General features: G+C 41.2%; 1 protein-coding gene across 4 annotated transcripts in view; it reads right to left on the bottom strand.

Moving 5' to 3' along the window:
* The window catches only part of ube4b (ubiquitination factor E4B), a 92,383-nt gene extending 71,953 nt beyond the window's left edge, over positions 1 to 20,430 (bottom strand). For 2 of the 4 annotated variants that reach the window (XM_031906349.1, XM_018095832.2), the window contains exons 1-3: positions 20,086 to 20,430; positions 11,436 to 11,622; positions 573 to 708 (exon numbers count right to left, since the gene is read on the bottom strand). In XM_031906349.1, coding sequence (XP_031762209.1) covers positions 573 to 708; positions 11,436 to 11,622; positions 20,086 to 20,109 — 347 coding nt within the window. In that variant the 5' untranslated portion in view covers positions 20,110 to 20,430. The remainder of the gene's footprint in view (positions 1 to 572; positions 709 to 11,435; positions 11,623 to 20,085) is intronic. The other 2 variants (XM_018095833.2, XM_004916027.4) reach the window with 2 other exon arrangements.
* Positions 20,431 to 20,938: the final 508 nt, after the last annotated feature.

Genomic DNA, 20,938 nt, shown 5'->3' with positions numbered 1-20,938 from the left:
TAAACCAAAGTGTCAGGCATGTTTTCTAAGGGAGGTGCCCCGACTACTAACCAGTGTCTCTCTGACATGGTTTGAAACAGCTTTGTGAGTGATGGTGCTTAAAAAAAAAAAGTTCTGCTTGGTTGGCTGTGGTCTAACGCCTAAGACAACACCGGATCTTAATAAAGCCCTTAGTACAAGAGAATCTATTATTTAAAGAAATTCTTGGATATTAAAGGGATAGTGACATGTTCCAATTTTACCAGTATTTTGGTGTGATTTTGCCCTAGGTACTGGACCTCGGTCCACTGGCTACATAGTGGCACCCATAGGTACCCCTTCCATCTGCTGTCTGATTTAGCAGCAAGAATATTTTTAAAGCAATTTCTGTATTCATCATATAGCTAACATTATATCAACTGATTTTAATTTATGAATTGTGTGTAGGCAACACCCAAAAATGCACGCAATGCACAGTTGGCTGTAAACGTTTAAAACTTTACAAAAACTTTATAGGAACAAATACGTTTTCAAGAGATGTATCAAACCTTACATACAATAATATGTGGCATTATTTATGAAACTGGGCTTACCTTTTTTCACCTGCTGCACTGTCAATGTCCATGCTTTGTGACCGAGAAAGAGACTGTGACTGAGTTTCAAGGCTATTTGATGGTGAACTGCTTAATGAACTGACTCCTTCACTGCTATGACTTCTATGGGCAACCCCTATGAGATAAAAGGACATCTTTATATATTAAAAAAAAAAACACATACACATTAGATAGACAGACAGAGCTAATGTCCAGAAAGATTAAAATTGATGGCATCAATAAGCACTGGTCTAAGGGACAGATATTGGCAGCTAGAACCGGCCCGTATATGAGGACCGTAATTATTCTGGAGTATAGTTTTCCTTTAAGGATAAGCAACACTAAGGGGTTGATTTATCAAAGTATGAGTTTGAATCCAGAAATGGGTAAAATTCGGATTAGGATACTTTCTGATGATCGCAAAGGTCACAAAAATGCTTACGAAAAAATTGTATTAGTCATGATAATATCGTATTGGCGATATGAAAGTCAAAAAATTTTTGTATCCGAACAATCATAAACGGCCTGAAAACCTTTCTGACTTTGATACTTCTGTGCATGATTTTGGAAGCCTCCCATAGGACTCAATGGCACTCTGCAGCTGCAACCCGGCCCAAGAAAAGTCACGATACCGAAGCTTGAATGAATCCGAAAATATGCAAGGTACGAAAACTTAGAAAAAAAAATACGATTTTTTTTGTATTCGGAGCCAATTCGTACTTTGATAAATAGGCCCCTAAGTATGTAATTTACAGGATTTTATCATAAGACAATTTGCATTTGATCTTTAAAAAAAAAAAAAAAAAAAAAAAAAAAAAAGCTTTTTTACCACCACTTCTTCAGTTTGAAATTTCAACAGCTACCGGCTTGCTATGGAAAAAATGTAAAATGAAGGCCAACTGAACATTTGCTAATAATAAGACAGACTAATTTACTACAAGTATACTATACTATAGGTCAACTACCCCTGTAATCTCTGTACACAAGGGACAAAATGAAAAGTCAATATTGGATGGCTGTGATCTTCCGGCCCTCAGGTGGCTGTGCACTGAAAACAGACAATTCTTTAGTGGAAATCACTGCATGGGTACAGGAATAGTAAAAAAAAACAAAAAAAAAACATACTACTGTCTGTGAACACAGATTGTTGCTGCATCCACAAATGCAAGTTACCTTGAAAAAAACAAACATGATCCAGAACACTACCTGGGCATAAGCTCATTTATGTCTTAAAATTGATTGAGGCAAAGTGGAAAATTGTCCTGTGGCCTGACGAAATCAAAATGTAAAATTCTTTTTTGAAATCATTAGTGCTGCATTCTTCAGGCTAAAGAGGACCACCATCCAGCTAATTAGCACACAGTTCAAAAGCCAGCATTTGTGATAGTATGGGGGTGCATTACTGCATGTGGCATTGGTAGCTTGCAACATCTGGGAAGGCACCATTAATGCTGTTATAATAATATATAATAATAATGTTAACAATATATAAAGGTTTTGGAGAAACATATGCTGCCACCCAGAGAAGGAATTGCTTATTTCAGCAAGACAATGCCAAACCATATTCTGTGCATATTTCAACATCATAGTTTCTTAGATAAAAAAAAAAAAGCCCAGGTGCTAAACTGGCCTGTCTGCAATCCAGATCTGTCACCCACTGAAAAATATGACAAAGGAGACCTGTTGAGCAACTGAAATCCTTTATCAGACTTGAATGGGACAGTTTAATTTCAAAATGGCAGCAATTGGTCTCCTCAGTTCCCAAACATTTAAATATTTTTGTTAAAAGAAGAGAAGATGCAATGGAAAGCATGCACCTGTCCCAACTTTTTTGAAACATGTTGCTAGAATTAAACTTTTGGGAGTTTAACCCTTTCTCTGCCAACGACGTAGCGCCTACGTGCTGGCATAAAAAGATGTTAAGCGCCAAGCATGTAGGAGCTACGTTTTCTTTATCTTGCGCTCGTTCTCTGCACTCGGCACTTAATCAGAGTGCAGGGAACGAGCGCAAGGTAAAGAGCCCCCTAGGAAACGAGCACAGGGGGGGTAACTAGAGGTCCCTGGGGCGTGAACGCCCAGGGGCCCCATAGAAAAAGCCAGCATGTAGCTCCTACCTGTCTGTTTTCTTCTGCTTTCCCTCTCCCTTCCTGTGCTTCCCCCTCTGCTCCCCCCCCCCTTTCCTGTTCCGCCCACTCACAGATTCTTCAGTGCAGCTGCTGTGCCTGCGTCTCTCCTGTGTCCCTCCAGCGATCTCCAGCTTCATGACCTGAAGTGCCAGACACACACACAAACACACAATCACACACACTATACATTTTTGGGGGGGGTTGCACACATTCACAGCACTCACTCTTACTCGCACACACACACAAAACACATTTTGCCATGCGTTACACACACACAATTTTGTAATTTTTTTATCGCATCGTTTTTATTCTTGCCTGAAAAAAATGTTTTATTGCCATTGCGGATAGCGTATTCGATAAACGCACTGCGCAATACCTTTTTGTGTATTATTTTGGTGTTGTTATTACATTTTCTGTGATTTTGGTGCATTTTCAGTCATTTTATTGCATTCTCAGTTATGGATAGTGGTTATTCGCTTGACTTTGTCTGTAAAACTAATTTGCCCAAGCCAGAATACTCAAACTGTGATTCTCTCTGCAGGTATCACTAGGAAAAAACAAAACAAAACATTGATTTTTGTTTTTTTGGGGGGATTTTATTTCATTTCATATTATTCTTTATTACTTGTCTTGCACATGGACATTTTGTCTGCTGTATTTCAATTTGGCTTCCTCTGTACACCACATAGTTTGGTCTATGCATATAGGGCACCAAACTGTTCAGTAGACCCCTGGCGTTCATATTTAGGGTGTTTTATGTTGGTAGGTTTTGAAATGTGGGTTACATAATAGGGCAAAATGCAAGCTTTGTAACAATTTTCAGAAATGCTATAAAAACCATTCTGTTTAGCATAGCTTTGTAGTTTGGTAGTTTGCAGTAGAAAGATGTATTTACCCATTTTTGTTTTGTCAGAATGTGTACTTTCGGAAAATGTATGGTTTTCTAGGGTCTCCGTACTGTTAGGGGGTCTTATGGCACATAATACACATACCGGGTGCAAAAACTGCACGAGCCGGAGCATCATTCGTGAAAATTCATATGCACTATTTTCATTTGGGTGCCCCTGTACTCCGCATAGTTTGGTAAATCTATGCATATAGGGCATCAAACTGTCCAGTAGACCCCTGGTGTTCATATTTAGAGTGTTTCATGTTCGTACGTTATAAAATGTGGGGTACATAATGAGGTAAAATGCAAGCTTTGTGACGATTTTCAGAAATGTCATAAAAACCGTTCTGTTTAGCATGTATTTACCCATTTTTGTTCTGTCAGAATGTGTACTTTTGGAAAATGTATGGTTTAGTAATACACATACCAGGAGCAAAAATTGCACAAGCAAGAGCGTCATATGTGAAAATTCATATTCACTATTTTTATTTGGGTGCCCCTGTACACCATATAGTTTGTTAAATCTATGCATATAGGGCATCAAACTGTTCAGTGGACCTCTGGTGTTCCTATTTGGGGTGATTTGCTTTTGTATGGAAGAAATTGTGTGAGATAAATGCGGCAAATTGCAACATTTTTAGGCGATTTTCTGAAATGTCATAAAACCACTAACTTTAGGAAAGTTTTGCAGATTGGTACTTTGGTGTAGAAAGGACTCTTTACCCATGTTGGATTTGTCAGAATGTGTACTTTCCAAAAATATATGGTTTTCAGGGGTAACCCTATATTTTTACAGTTTCTATCCCACATAAATCTGCCATGTGGTTATGAATTAGGTAAAGGTAAGCCATGAAATTAGTGTTCACAAGGTATATTTTGGGGTCTCTAAGTGCCATGTGCTTTGATAAACCTATGTACAGTGGGCATCAAACTGTTCAGTAGACCGCTGGGGTTCATATATAGGGTGTTTTATCGTGGTACCTAATGACGTATAGAAAATAAGATGAATATTGGAAGTTTTGAGGTGATTTTTGGAAATGTCATAAAAATCGTCAATCGTGGGAAACCTTTGCGGCTTGGTACTTTGGAGTAGAAAGACATGGGTACCCATTTTAGATTTCAGGAAATGTGTACTTTCCAAAAATACATGGCTTTCTGGGGTGAGCGTACTTTTTTGTAGTTTTATCCCACACAAAATTATGTAAATGTGTTGATTTTGCAGAAGCTGAAATGACAGATCATATGGGGGTATGTTTACATTGGGGCCCCTACATGCCACATACTTAGGTAAACCTATACATATTGGGCATCAAACTGTTCACTGGACCCCTGGCGTTCATATTTAGGGTGTTTTCTCTTGGTACCTAATGACCTGTAGGAGATAAGATACTATAGACTGGAAGCTTTGAAGTTATTTTTTTAAAAACCAATAACTTTAGGAAAGCATTGCGACTTGGAAGTTTGGAGTAGACAGGCAGTTCTACCTATTCCTCAGAATCTGTTCTTTCTAAAAATGTATAAATTTCTGGGATAAACCTTCTGTTAGTGGAATTTGTGACCTTAAAATCTAAAGTATGCAGCTTTCTGGAGCAGTGCTTTGGAAATTTGGTAGTGTACTGTTGGGAGTTTTTGACCTATACAAGTGAAAATCTCCATAAAACTATACATACTTGGCGGGGGCGTGGCTAGCCAGCTAACAGCACAGATGTGTCCTAGAGAGCTCCCAGGGGAAAAACTTCAATCTGGTCCCATCTACCTACCACAACCCGGGCAAAGTCTCCAATCCTCATCCAGGCAGCTCACAGAACAATCCGCTAGCCTATTCCAGCAAAATCAGAGCTTCCTGGCCCTGTCTAAAGCCAGAATTGACTGCGGCCTAGTAGACGCGAGAAGCCGGGGGACTCGCGTGATTGCGATCCCCGCCGGAGGCCTACCGTCGGCGCGGTACTGCCGGACGCGGCGCTGTGAACGTGCCAACCAAAAAAGAGGTACACAGGGAGATAGAGGAGGGGTGGACAAACCTTGTAACCCCTGGGGCTCCCCTCTTAACCCCTTAAAGCCCTACAGAGCAGCTCCTTTAGTGAGGCCCCACCACATCAGCACAGGGCCCTTTCAGCACAACCTGCAAAAGGCAGATAACTTCAGACTATCACAGAAGCCCAATCTGGTTACCAACAGGCTTACAAGCCTCTACCCTACCATATATCAACTGGCTGCAAGGGACCAAGACACAAGGTAGCACAACAGCTACTGCACACAACCTGCAGACTCTGATACCTATATACAATACAAACAGTCTCCAGCCGGCTGCAGGACTACAGACTGATAAGCCCCAACTCAGGGTGGGAAATAACTCCCACAACAACTACCTGACCGACTGCAATAACCCTGGAACATAAGTGCTGGAAATGGACATCTCTAAAGCCAAAGTTGCAAAGAATGGTGATGGCGCAGGGATGCCAAACTAAATAACTACACCGAAGCAAGCCCCGCGTGCCCAATCCTGAACTTGGCAGTCTCCGATACTTTATCCTTAACTTACCCTAGCGTTTACTATACTCACACCCAACATGGGTGGCAGCAAGACACAGAAAACAAAGTCGGATACATCCTCTAAACTTGAGCAATTCGCACGGCACCCCCCCTCAAAACGGCACAGACTCAAAAAAGGCCCACACTGAGCCGAGCAAATCACCTTCCCCTCCACCGCCTCAACCAGAGGCTGCTACTCAACTACTCCTGGATGCTATAACAGACTGTCGAACATTACTATCCACTAAGCTCGAAGAGGTAAAGACGGATCTCTCCCTGCTGCGGGCGGATCTACAGAACATGCATGAGCGGGTCAAGGAAACAGAGAACAGAATCACCACTCTGGAAGAAACCTGCAACCCACTTCCCCCTGCAATAGCCCGCCTTGACACAAAACTCAAATCCTGCATGGACAAACTGGATGACTATGAGAACAGACAGAGGCGTAACAGCGTCCATCTCGTGGGCCTCCCGGAGAGAGCAGACCCAAAAGCCTTCGCAGAAGGATGGCTTAAAAACTCCTTTCCATCAGCCCCCCTCTCACAATTTATGCGGTTGAAAGAGCTCACCGAGTGCCTGGTAGGAGCCCCCCTCCGGGTGGTCACCCCAGACCCTTTCTAATCCGGCTCCTCAACTTTAGAGATCGCGATGCAATACTCCAGGCGGTGCGTCAAAGCCCAGACGTCATGGTGGATGGGAAGAAAGTCTCAGTGTTCCCAGATTTCTCAGCGGAACTACAGCGTCAACGAGGTATCTTCATAGCAGTCAAACGACGACTGAGGGTCCAAGCTGGCGATAGAACCCTCTTCTTCCAGACCTCGCAAGATGCCAGCGACTGGCTAGATATTGGGGGGCCCCAGTCACCCAGAGCCAGTCCCAATCGATAAAACTAACAGAACGCAAGGGCAACAAACATAACCTGCAACTATGACAGACGAGACTGCCTACTACTATCAGGGCCAAACACTTGAACTCAATACCACTGACATTCCTTTGGCTAATACTACCGGGAGAAAGAGCCGTCCATATCGATACGCCATCGCTGCTACCTGACAGCGCTTAACACTACATGCAACGCCAGGCGTACTACCTCTACACCATGCTATTATATCGAAAGCCATAACAACTTCCACCACATTCTACTATAGGTGGACACATAGGCACCTCTCCCTCTGGAGTCATGATCTCCATAATCCTGGGGTGTCCCCCATCTCCTTCTCGACAAATGTCTGAACATTCCTTTTAAGGCACAGACACCGGAATGCCCTAAAAACAGTGGTGCAAAGGCATACAAGAAATCACCCTGAACTTGTGAACATTGGCACAGTGGAACCTGTGCAACTTCTCTGTTTTGTACTAGTACGTGTGAGCTATTCGCTCCCCGTGAGCATGTCTCAAATAAGTTCGGTTAAGGGATTAATACCTGCCAAGTTACAGGTCGGGTCGGGTGGGCTGGGTTTTTTTGGGGTTGTGTTTCGTTATGGTTATGTTTATGTTTGTGGTATGTCTTGGTTCAAAGGCGTAACATCACATTACACTGGTACATTAAGTACAAGTATTTTGCCCTACTCTCCACTAATATCAATCAATCTCCAAGATGAAGGGCTCGCTTAAAGTACTCTCTTGGAATATTAGGGGTCTAAATTCCAAATTCAAACGGGCACTGATGTTTGATTATGTTAAAAAATATGCTCCGGATATCTTACTACTACAGGAAACCCACCTGGTGGGCCAAAGATTTATGGCACTTAAGAGGTCATGGGTGGCTCATACCTACCATGCCACCTTTTCCTCCCATGCCAGAGGTGTCTCCATTCTAATTCGCAAGGGTATCCCAATGGAGATACTAGACCTAACAACCGATCACTATGGGCGATTTATACTGATCTCATGTATCCTATTTAATCAACCCCTTACTTTAGCCAGTGTATACGTGCCTCCGCCATTCAACCAAGACTTGTTAGATAATATAATGAGTAAATTGATGACCTTCCCGCCAGACCCCATGCTCCTCATGGGAGACTACAATGCTATCCTAGACCCTGCTTTAGACAGATTGACCCCAGGTCCCCAACCTACACCCAAATTTCCGTTATGGGCACAGGGTATGAACCTTACCGACCTCTGGCGCTGGAAATATCCAGACCAAAATGTATTCTCCTGTTTCTCAGCTACACAGAACACCCTGTCCCGCATCGACATAGCCTTTGCCTCCTCTGACCTCCTCCCCAGGGTGACCTCAGTGGAATACTTACCTAGGGCAATCTCAGATCACTCTCCACTTATTATACAATTAAATCTCCTACAGGACCCAGTAAAATCATTATGGCGACTTAGCCCCCTGTGGCTAACGCATGGAAGTATTAAAGAAGCCAATGATAGTGCCCTTAAAGAATTCTGGGAGTTAAACCCTGGAACTGCCCCAACAGATGTAGTATGAGAGGCTCTCACCTCTGCAATTAAAGGGGTCAGAAAAAAGGCAAAAGAGGAATTAGAGGAGAAACAAAATAAATTAACGGAAGCAGAGAAAGAATTCACTACCCATACAGGCCCAGACACCCTACGTACCTTTAGGGCGGCACAAACCGCACTAGAAGAAACCAGGATTAAACTAACACAGAAAAAGCTGCTTTATGCTACACAGAGAACATTTGATCAGGGGGAAAAAATGGCAAGATCCTTGCTTATCTCTCCAAGGCCCAAGCCCCCTCTAACACCATCAATAAGATCACCTCCATGAATGGGGACATAGTCACTAAAGCAGCTCACATAACCAACATTTTTGCCCAATACTATCAACAGCTTTACACTACTAAAGCCGACTATACCCCACTGCAATTATCTAACTATCTGGATACTATTCCCATCCCCCAATTATCCCCCCTACTTAGGGCCCAACTCAACAATCCCATCACACTAGAGGAGGTACAAGAGGCAATAACCTCACTCCAACCCAACAAAACACCAGGCCCAGATGGGTTACCCGCTGACTGGTATAAGGCATCTACAGAACTTATTTCCCCCTGGCTACACAAAACCTTGCTGGATGCGACAGAGAAGAACAAACTCCCTCGCTCCTTTAACACTGCCCTCATTGTAGTCATCCCCAAAGGAGGGCAAAGATCCACTGGAGTGCGGCTGCTATAGACCCATCTCCCTCCTCAACGTGGATGCAAAAATCTTTGCGAAAATCCTATCTAACAGACTCAAATCAGTAATCAAAGAACTAATTGAGCCTGACCAAACAGGCTTTATGCCAAACAGATCCACTAATATAAATATTCGCAGGCTATTTACCAATATTCATGCCAATCACACTAATAAAGGTTCACGCACAATAGTCTCAATTGACGCAGCCAAAGCCTTCGACTCTTCAAACTTAGAGCACCAACTACAGAGGGCGGCCTAGGTCTTCCACACTGGCAATTTTACTCCCTAGCCGCACAGGCTTACTATGTCCAGTGGTGGTTCTCTCCTGATCTTACCAATCCCAATGTTCCGCTACAGGCAACCCTAGCTCAATGGAGTCATTGAAATATATCCCATTCCGTAAACTATCAGATATCCAAACCAATCACCCAGTCATTGTGACACCATACAAAGCATGGCAAAAGATACTACACCTATACAAACTGAAGCCCCCAATCCTGTCCCCGGGCCTGCCATTGTGGGGAAACTCCTACTTACCCAATTTTCAACTAATTGCCCCATACCGAGTGTGGCCTCACTGGGGCATACGTACACTGGGAGATGTGACCAATGGGGCCCTGTTACCTAGGGACCAGATCAGACATACAGACACAGGAGAGTTGCTACCCTGGTTCTCATACCTACAACTCCAACAAGCCTTCCGACACCAGTTCCAGAGAACCATAGTCCCTTTTGTGCTCACGAAGCTCGAAACTACCCTTCGAAAACCCCTCTTCCAAAAAACTGATCACCACATTATACTCCCTGCTCCTATCTACCCTCCAGTCTCCATTTCTCACAGCTCAAAAAGCCTGGCACCAAGACATACCGGAGCTAGACAGGGAAGATTGGGAGGAAGCGACAGACAGGGCTTATGACTATCTGATCTCTACAAGAGACAGGTTAATCCAGTTCAAAATCATACACAGGCTCCATTTGACCCCTCTACGTCTATATCGTATGGGAATCCGCAACTCATCCCATTGCCCTAAATGTGGTGCCCCTGAGGCCAACTACTTTCATTTAATGTGGTCATGCCCACAAATACATCACTTTTGGAATCAGATTCTAGACCACATCCAAAACACAACATCCCTACCTAAAATAACCAATCCCAAGGTTTGCCTATTCGGCATTGTGGATGATATTATTCCCCAATCAGCACCTCGCATCCTCTATAGGACATTACTGTTTTATGCTAGGAAAAGTATCCTTCTTCAATGGATGGCACAATCTCCCCCGACAATTGCCAGCTGGCTCGATCTACTCAAAGCTCTTCTGCCACTGATACAACTCACCTATATAGCAAGGGGATGCCTCCAAAAATATGATAAGGTATGGGGAACATGGGTTGAAGCCATGGAATAACTCCACAGGATCCTCCTGGGGAACTTGAACCCTCACCGATAACCCCAAATCCTCCCTGTCTTTAACAGAAGTTGAACATTACCTTGAGTAGGACACTAGTGACTACCTAAACCAATGTACTGTATATATCCTGAACAAAACACACCTCTAGAACCAATGTCAATGTTTCATGTTGTTATATGTTAGAAATGCATAAATAAACACCTTTGAAAAAAAAAAACTATACATATTTGGTATTGACGCTTTCGAGACATGGGACTTTCCAAATCAGTTGTATTTTCATGCATAAAATAATTTTTGTTTCTGGTGTATGTGTTTATATTATGGAAAATATTTTTTTTCATTTTTTAGACATTTAGAAGCCTATATCTTTTTTACAGAATTGGAATTACACAAAAATTCTACCATATTTTGAAAGCTTAGGTTGTCCTGAAAAAAACGATATATAGTTTTCCTGGGTAAACTAAAAGTCCCCCCGAGGAAAGGCCCCTAAAGTGAAACAGTGTAAAATGTTCAAAAGCTGTCTGGCAGTAGAAGTTCATCTTTGTCCAAAACGGCTGGCAGTGAAAGGGTTAAATGATTTGTTTTTCTTTATATTTTATACAGTGTCCAAACTTTCTTGCAAACAAGGTAGTATAGCTATGATTACATGTATTATTCTTAATATATGCAGAGCACATGTAAACCCTCCACAGTTAATAAGTAAAGGAAACAGGTAAGAATTTCTTTTGGAACTAAGCATAGTAATAAACAACATACCTGTTGCTCCTGTAGGTGAGGTAGCTGGGGTTATGCCCTGTACATTTAGACCAAGCTGATGGGACACACCAGGTGTTGGTGCTCCTGCTGGTGGTCCTGGAGGATTCTCTCTTTGTGGAGAAGTAAGAGGAGTTGTGGGCTGGGAAGATGGCCCACCAGCAAGTCGAGCAAGGCGCCTTCGTCTAATCTGTAAATATATTATATACATCAACAAAATATATTGTTTCCACTGCTTTATATGCAAAAGTCCCACATTCAATTAACAGTTCATTTCAAGAGGTCTACTATAAAATTAACTCTTAGTTTTATTTTAACAGTATATTCTAAATCACTTAACAGCAGTGGCACACGGGGAGATTAGTCCCATTATTGCGGGCGACTAATCCTCCATTCCACCGGCAAGAATGTAAATTGCGAGGCAACTTTGGGCAACCAAAGCAATTCGTATAGCATCCCACCGGCGATTTACATTCTTGTAGGCGGGATGGCATGTCGGGGAGATTAGTATCCCACAATAGCGAAGATTTATCACGGAGCGACTAGTTTTTTGTTTTTTTTTTCAAAACAATCTTTCTCCAGCCTCCAATACAAAATATCTTGTTGCTGGATTCAGCCAGAAAAACACCCTAATTAAATATGAGTCCTGCAGTAGACTACAAGGTAACATAATACTTGCCTAATGTAGAAAATTTATAACCGGAGTATAAATGGCTTTGCCTGCCAGATTTTGCTATACTACCACAAAGACTAATATAATACATAATTACTTTTGTTATATTTGTAATTTTATTGCATTTAAAAAAAAAAAAAGATTACATTTTCCTTTCTGCATTGCTAGTTTGTGTACATAAAACAGGAAATACAAAGGCTTAAATTGACCACTGTACAATACTTTTTTTTTTTTTTTATTGCTTTCATCGCTATGTTGGATTTTAAGGATTTGTTCTTGAAGACTAGTACAGGTATGGAACCTGTTATCCAGAATGCTCGGGACCTGGGGTTTTCTTGATACAACTGATTCGAGGAGGGAATTCCACAACTTTGCTCTCACAGTAAAAAATCCTTTCTGAATATTTAAACGGAACCTCCTTTCTTCCAAATGGAATGGGTGCCCTCGTGTCCGTTAGAAGGACCTACTGGTAAATAAAGCTTTAGACAGGTTATTATATGATCCCCTTATATATTTATACATAGTTATCATGTCACCTTTTAAGCGCCTCTTCTCCAGTGTAAACAAACCCAACATGGTCAGTATTTTGGCCGTTTTAGCACTGGAGACCAAAACTGAACAGCATATTCTGGATGGGGCCTTACCAGTGCTCTGTAAAGGGGAATAACAACATCCTCCTGCCATGAATCTATGCCCCTTTTAATACAGCTCAAAACCTTGTCTGCCCTTGCACCTCCTGCCTGGCATTGCTTGCATCAGCCACATTTATTATCCACAAGAACTCCAAGGTCCTTCTCCATTATGGTTATGATTGGTGCAGTCCCATTAAGAGTATAAGTAGGTTGCATATTTTTACATCCCAGGTGCATGAACTTACATTTATCCAAATTAAATCACATCTGCCACTTAGCCGCTCAGATTGCCAGTTGGTCAAGATCAAGCTGCAAGGATGCCACATCCTGGATAGAATTGACTGGGCTGCAGAGTTTTGCATCATCTGCAAACACTGATACAGTGCAAGTCATTTATGAACAAGTTAAACAAAAGTGGACCCAATACAGAACCCTGAGGGACCCCACTGAGAACCTTACTCCAAGTAAAGAATGTACCATTAACAACCACCCTTGGTTCCCGATCCTGTAGCAAGTTTCCTACCCACGTACAAACGACTTCACTAAGACCAATAGACCTTAGCTTAGAAAGCAGTCACATCAAATACTTTGGCAAAATCCAAATAGATCACATCTAGTGCACCCCCACTGTCCAGCTTCTTACTAACCTCATCATAATAAGCAATTAAATTGGTCTGACATAACCTGTCCTTCATAAAGCCATGCTGATTACTGCTCATAATGCCGTTTCCAGTACATAATTTTGTATGTGATCCCTTAACAAGCCTTCAAATAACTTGCCCACCATGGATGTCAAACTTACTGGCCTATAATTGCCAGGCTGAGATCTTACTCCCTTTTAAAATATAGGAATGACATCAGCCTTCTTCCAATCCATAGGTACCATACCAGATGAGAATCTGAGAATATCAGAAACAGAGGCCACTGTAAAAACTGACCCTAGCTCTCTCAGTACCCAAGGGTGTATTCCATCTGGACCAGGTGCCTTGTTTACATTAACCTTTAAAGGAGAAGGAAAGGCTAATAAAGAGTTAATCTCAAGCTGCAGGCATACCTTCAGTTCTCTCAATAGTGCCCTTAAGTCTCCCCATATTTCTCCCGTTCAGATGATCAAAAGGCTTATAGTAAAAAAAACAAAAAACAAATGCTGAGTTCTGTAAAGAGTGTTCCCATAATGCCTCGCTCCTGCACAAAGACCGGTGTACATGCTCAGTGTGTAAGACTATGAGGAAGCTTCCTGCTGATTGGCTCAGATCACACATTCCTAAGGGGGAAGTGAGTTTTTAGCATTGTTGAGGTAGGGGGGAGAAAAAAAGAGAGCTGCGTGTCTCTGGCACAGGAAAACAAAGACAACAAATCTTTTGACAGAGAACTCAGTGCAGCGTTCCTGTGAGTGCTTATGGCTGTATTTACATAGACCTTTCGGATAAAGCTTACTTTTTTTTTAATGTTTTTACCTTTCCTTCTCCTTTAAGCACCATATCCTGTGTAAACCACTGACTAGCTGGAGCTGAGGCAACTGGTTTAGCACATTTGCCTTTTCTATATCCACTGTAACCATACAGTGTATATTTGTTTCCTGCACCAAACATCAAATGAAATAACATTATTGTCACTATTACCCAGGGGTTCAACCACTTGCACATTTGCCATACGTTCCAGGTCATTAGAGATCACTAGATCCAATATAGCATGGTTCCTGGTTGGCTCCTTGACAACCTATGACAAAGTTGTCTTGCAACAAGTTTATGAACTTGTTGCCATTTACTGTCCTGGCAGTACTATTGCTCTAGTCAATATCAAGGTAATTAACTCTTTACTATCTGTGAGAAGCTGAACCCATAAGGTTTCACACAGTATATACTGTGTTGGTACCTAAACTCAGGTTAACTGAATGCAGAGCATATGCAGTGAATAAGCAGAAAAGAAGATGGGGAGCTACTGGGGGCAAAGTTAGAGGCACAGATGTTAACTGCTTAAGAGTTGTGGTTACCCTGGGCTGGTGCAGAAGCCCAAAAATGAATTACATAATTTCTGCCTGATTCTTTTAATTGTGGTTTAGTTCTCCTTTAAGTACTACAAACTGACTATGCATATAAAGAACAGGGATTATTAAGGGGCTGATTTACTAAGACACGATTTCGAATCCGAATTGGAAAAATTCCGATTGGAAACGAACATTTTGCGACTTTTTCGTATTTTTTGCGATTTTTTCGGCGTCTTTACGATTTTTGCGTAAAAACGCGAGTTTTCCATTACGAAAGTTGAGCAAAGTCACGATTTTTTCGTAGCGTTAAAACTTGCGCGAAACATCGTGCCTTTTAAGTTTTAACGCTACGAAAAAGGCGCGACTTTGCGCGCAAGTGTTAAAGCTACGAAAAAATCGCGACTTTGCTCAACTTTCATAATGGCTACGAAAAACTCGCGTTTTTACGCAAAAATCGTAAAGACGCCGAAAAAATCGCAAAAAATACTAAAAAAAAATCGCAAAATTACCGATCATTACGAAAAAAACGCAATCGGACGCATTCGGCCCGTTCGTGGGTTAGTAAATGTGCCCCTAAGTGTTTCAGCCAAACAGCTACTGGGCCAAATATCAGATTACAACAAGGGCCAGTGCAGGCCCTTTAGTGGGAGGACCACATCAACTTGCCAATGTGATTGTCGCCTAAAGCAGTGGTTCTCAACCTTCCTAATGCCGTGATCCTTTAATACAGTTACTCATGTTGTGTTGACCCCCAACCATAAAATAATTCCTAAGACCATCGGAAATATGTGCTTTCCGACGGCCTTAGGCAACCCCTGTGAAAGGGGTCGCAACCCACAGGTTGAGAACCGCTGGCCTAAAGGGATTTTCAGTTAGGTCCCCTAAGACTATACACAGGCTGGTAAAATTATTATATCTAAATGTGCATGGCCACTTCAAAATCACTGTAATCTACAGTTTATTGCAAGGCCATTTACCTCCTGTACTGATCAGTATTTGTATGCAGGGCTGTGGAGTTGGAAAAAAATGAACCGACTCCTACTAAATTTAAATGGGAATAAAAAAAAAAATAAAGCAAGTTTAAATGTCCCAATTCACAAACCGTCATAATTAATTACTTCTCTATAAGAATAAAGCCCAATGCACGCAGTGCATAAACGAACACGTTGAGTGACCATGAGGCATGCTTTTCATTGACTGTATCCTTCACTAAATGGGACGTAACCCACAGTTAAACTGCGTCGTGTTCCTCTGTTACAGGGAACACAATGCCCACTGTGAACCTAGCCTAACTCTCACTGATAACTAATTAAGTAAAAAAAAATTGCAGGACTAGAAATACTTGTATACGTGAAGGGAATGGATAGTCAATAGTTTAAAGCTGGCCATACACGCACCGATACTATCGTACGAAACCTCGTTTCGTACGATATTCGGTGCGTGTATGGCATGTCAGCGAGTCGACCGATATCACAGGAAGCTGCTGATATCCGCCGACTCGCCGATCGGCCAGGTTAGAAAATTTTGATCGGGCGCCATAGAAGGCGCCTGACCAAAATCTGCCGTCGGTAGGGGCGGGCCAAGCCGACCGGGCGCCCTAGGCAACCCGGTCGGCCAACTCCGCCCACCTCCCCGCCCCCCCCCCCCCGAACGGCGCATGCGCGCCAATGCACAGGAGGAGGTGCAGGGGGGGCGGGGAGGTTAGATCGGTCATTGCCTCCGCCGCTAATGACAAGCGGGTAGGCAGCTGCCTCTTCTGCCTACCCCTAGTTCCGGCCCTGGCCGTCGGGGCTGAATCGGCAGAAGAAGGTAGAAATCCTATTGTTTCTACCTCCTTATCTGCTGTTTCAGCCCTGACGGTGTGTGGCGGATCTGACGCCAGATCGCCATGTGTGTGGCCACCTTAAGACTGAAGCTTTAAAACATTTGAAAAACTGCTGTAATTCAGCTGTAATGTTAGCTTAAACTTTAAACATGACTATGGGATTCTAGGGAAATCATTAGGAGTAGGAGTATAGATAAAATTGTCTATCAGTTTATTATCAGTTCAGTTGTGTTTTAAGTGCCCCTTCCTGGATGAATAAAATACATTAGCATATTAAAAACAGAGGAGTTGGAGTCGTGGAGTCGGAAGTATCAGAAACTGAGGAGTCGGAGAATTTATCTACCGACTCCACAGCCCTGTTTGTATGTTTGCTGTACACACTTTTCTGTTGTTTAGCACTGCAGAATATGTTTTGAGATAATTTCAGTGGAATGTGATATATTTTAAATCCGACTATAAGCAACAGTGTTAAATACATTTTAATAATAACAATAATAATTTGGTATGCAGATGTGTGCCCTATATCAACTTACATTATATTACACGGAAAACCCCCACAAAATAATTGTAAATCTTCTAGGTGCATAAACAACCAACCATGTTATAAAGTTCTCATAGTGCCAATACAAATTAACATCTTTAAAAATGTCTGGGATTCAACATGGTAAAATGAAGCCTTTTTATTTTTTTGTAATATGGAATAAATTAATAGAATAGAATCTTACATTTATTTTTGAGCATTTTTGTACTGGCTGACAAGCATACCAGGTGCTAATCAGGAAGCCGGGAAGGTTAAAAAAAAAAAAGAGTCACTTATGTGCTATATGTTTCATTCCACATATCTAAATAACCTTTAATTTTGTTTTTTTTTTTAGTTGATTACTAAACTTGACTAGGAATGAGCTTAGCTCAAACAATAACTGGATCCAGGCAGTATTGTTACTGTAAATCTTTCACAGAGAAGTGAAAGAGCTGGAGACATGTACAGCATTTACATATATACGGTACATGTTTCTAGCACATTTTTTGTCACAATGAGATAGTGGAACAATAAGTAAACTTTAAAAACATTTACAACCCCTGACCCAAATGTGCCTTGGTGTCCTGAAGGACAGGAACAAATGCTTTAAACATCATACATACAATCCATAGTACAGGTGTAGAATCCATTATCCAGAAACCTGCAAATTACGTGTGGCCCTCTCCCATAACCTCCATTTTTATAATAAAAAAATTACATTTTTTTTAAATTGATTTCCTTTCTCTGTAATAATCTTGTAGTTGCTTCCAACTACTTATGCTAGTTCAAGGTAAAATAATTCTCTTGGGTTTATGTAAAGTTTAAACATTTTTTTGCTATCATTAATGTATGGAGATCCAAAATAAGGAAAGACCCATAATCGGAAAGACCCCAGGTCCCAGGCATTCTGCATAACAGGCCTCATACCTCTACATAACTGCAGTGAGGGTGAACTAGCAGCAGTATAAACCTAAAAACCCCTTTGGTAAAAATAAGCACAATAAATAGGGCGTGTTCAATTAGAAAAATCAAAAAGTTTTGTTTTTTTATACTGAACATCCTCCAACCTTACCTTTATAAACAGGGCAATCAGTTCAGAGCTTACTATGTATCTTTAGACAACCAAATCCCTCCATTCTCTAAGCAGCAGCTGTAAAACAGCTCATTATTATAGAGCTTCTCAGTGGACAGGTAATTTGTTTTATCAGCCCTTCCTGTGCTCTGGAAGACCTGGAAGCAACAGGAAGTGCTGAAGTGAAATTGGTTTAATTTTCTTGTTTAGTAAGAGAAAAAAAGCAAACCACCACAAATATTTCTCAATTAAAACAATAGGCAAAATGTATATTTGGTACATGCTATATTTATTTAGCCCATGTTAAAAAGAGGTGTATACTGTCCCTTTAAAGCAAAATTACATACTGAAAAAAAACTTGTTTTATTTATGTAATATTAGTGTGACAAATGTATTTTATCATTAATATCAGTACTTAAAACCTGTTTATGTAACTTCATCCAAACAGAGGAAGTCACGGCTAATGCCACACCAGGCTGTTTCTTTACCTACATATAAACACCAGTAGAGAAAAAAGCAGTTTCGCTCCCAACCACTCCAAGATGTATGTCAGGGGTCCCCAACCTTTTTTATGCATGAGCAATATTTCAATGAAAAAAAAGCTGGAGAGCAACACAAGCACAAAAACTTTCCTAGAAGGTGACCAATAAGGCATCAGATTGATAAATTAGTAGCCCAATGTGGACTGGCAGACAACTAGAGGCTCTGTTTAGCAGTATACATGGTCATCATGCCTCCAAAACTTGGGGAAAAAATGGCCACAAACATTAAAGGGGTTGGTGAGCAACATGTTGCTCACAAGCTACTGCTCGGGGATCACTGGTGTACGTGCACTAACAGACATGGTGTCTGTTCACACACAAATTCGATTTTGCCTTGGAAATATGATGATATCAAGTATCTACTGAAAAATGTTTAATTGTGAATGGTCTTTGTGCTGTGTTCTCCCATTTTCTCCTTAAAAGTAAGGATAATATTTCACAAGAAACCATAGTGATTATGATGTGGTATTTAACAAATATGTATGTACTTTTTCCTTCTCTCTTTTCTCATAAATAATGTTGACCCCCCCATTACAGCTTTGAATAATACTCTGCTCAGCATGACCTTTCTCACTGAACTTTTCTTTCAGCTTTCCCAATTGTTGTTTAAAAGACTGTGTAATAGAGCAGTTTCTGATGACTTGCAAAAACTGCTCTATGGAAAGCCCTCTAATTAGCTATCCCGCATCTATAAAAGTCTATAGCTATTTTAATTTGCCTTAAAGGGAAAATACAGCTAACATTTGTTTTAAAACTAATAACATATGCAGTTATTCTTTGAAGCCGCAGATTTAACAAATCTGATTTTAGGTTTAAAATACGTGAAGACAAATTAACTGCACATGCATTAGCATTTCTACTACAGCTATTTGTGTTATTGTTACCTTTGTTCATATACAACAGTATAAATTATACAAGAGACTACATAGGTACAGGCATTTTGTACCTCTACTCAACCCTAAGCATCACAGATAAGCATAGGATGCTTCCCACTGACAGGAAAAGGAAGACACCTGCAGTGATCACAAACTTGTGCAGCACCCACTAAGAATGGGCCACAGTGTACGTATAGTTCATTGACAATTATCAAACCCACAATCCGACATGAAACCGCAAATCATTCAATAGACTACCAAAAAAATAAAAAGATAAATAGAATCTAAACTACACATGGTGTGTGTCAAGTACCTAATTTCTGTGCTAATCAAAGCACCTGATTATAATTCAAACTATTACTTATCTGCTTTTGTACGTTTTAAGTACACCAAGCAAACATAGTGAGATTTGAAGCTGAATTCCAAGGGCGCAGTACTGGGTTATATAGACTACGTTAATATTATTAAAAAAAAATAACAATATTTTTCTCCTACGTGGTTTGCCAACTACATCTCCAGTATCTTACCTCGTCAGCGCTTAGCTCCTCCATTGTTTTTCTTTTAATTGTGGCAGAAGCTCGGCCCGGTTTTAAAACTGTCGGAACGACGTGGAATCAGAAACAGGGCCTTTGGGGGTCAATATTGCATTATCGAAGCAAATGCCCGGCACGAAAGAAGAGAGAGAAAGTTCCGAAGCTTCACTCGCGTGTCAGCCCACGAAATATTATTATAAGGAAGATAGGATGAACTAGATAACCGAAGAAAGACAATAAACCGAGTCCTGTCGCTTAACACAGGATTATTCATCAAAACAACTAAGAAGCCATCTTGCAAGATTGCTCATGTGACACCAGGAAGGACTACACCGACCCAGCGAGAAACAACCAATGGGAGGACGGTAGGGCGTGGTTATTAAGAGGCGGAGAGGTCAAGCAAAATAGAATTCTGTCGAATTTAATAGCCATAGCAACAGGGGATGTAATTGAACTTATAATACGTGTTCGTTTGCTGGTTGATGTTCTAAGGGCTTTTATACACTAAACGAGCATTTTAGTAAACGTTCCAGTGCGGTTTCTTTTACGCGTTCTACCATATGTATTTGAGCTCCCTTTTTTTAAGCTGCCAAATTCGTCAAGAGCTGTCCGTTGACATATATGTTACTTTGCGGTGGAAGACATCGGCCGCCGCACCGGATCATACTAAAACGCCTGTGTGTAATGGCCCTACAAATATCCGATTTTTACCATGAACTGGTAACGTTAGCATTGGATTTCCATTAGTCTCCTATTTAGCCAGAATAATATTGGGAAACTAGGGAGGCTTTTAGAAAATCTATGTAGAAGAGCTGTACTTATTACATACACAGACCTGTCAACGACT

This window comes from Xenopus tropicalis, chromosome 7 (assembly GCF_000004195.4).
Source record: "Xenopus tropicalis strain Nigerian chromosome 7, UCB_Xtro_10.0, whole genome shotgun sequence".
Lineage (NCBI taxonomy): Eukaryota > Metazoa > Chordata > Amphibia > Anura > Pipidae > Xenopus > Xenopus tropicalis.
The sequence above is the reverse complement of the archived record's forward strand: the minus strand, read 5'-3'. Positions and strand labels throughout refer to the sequence as shown.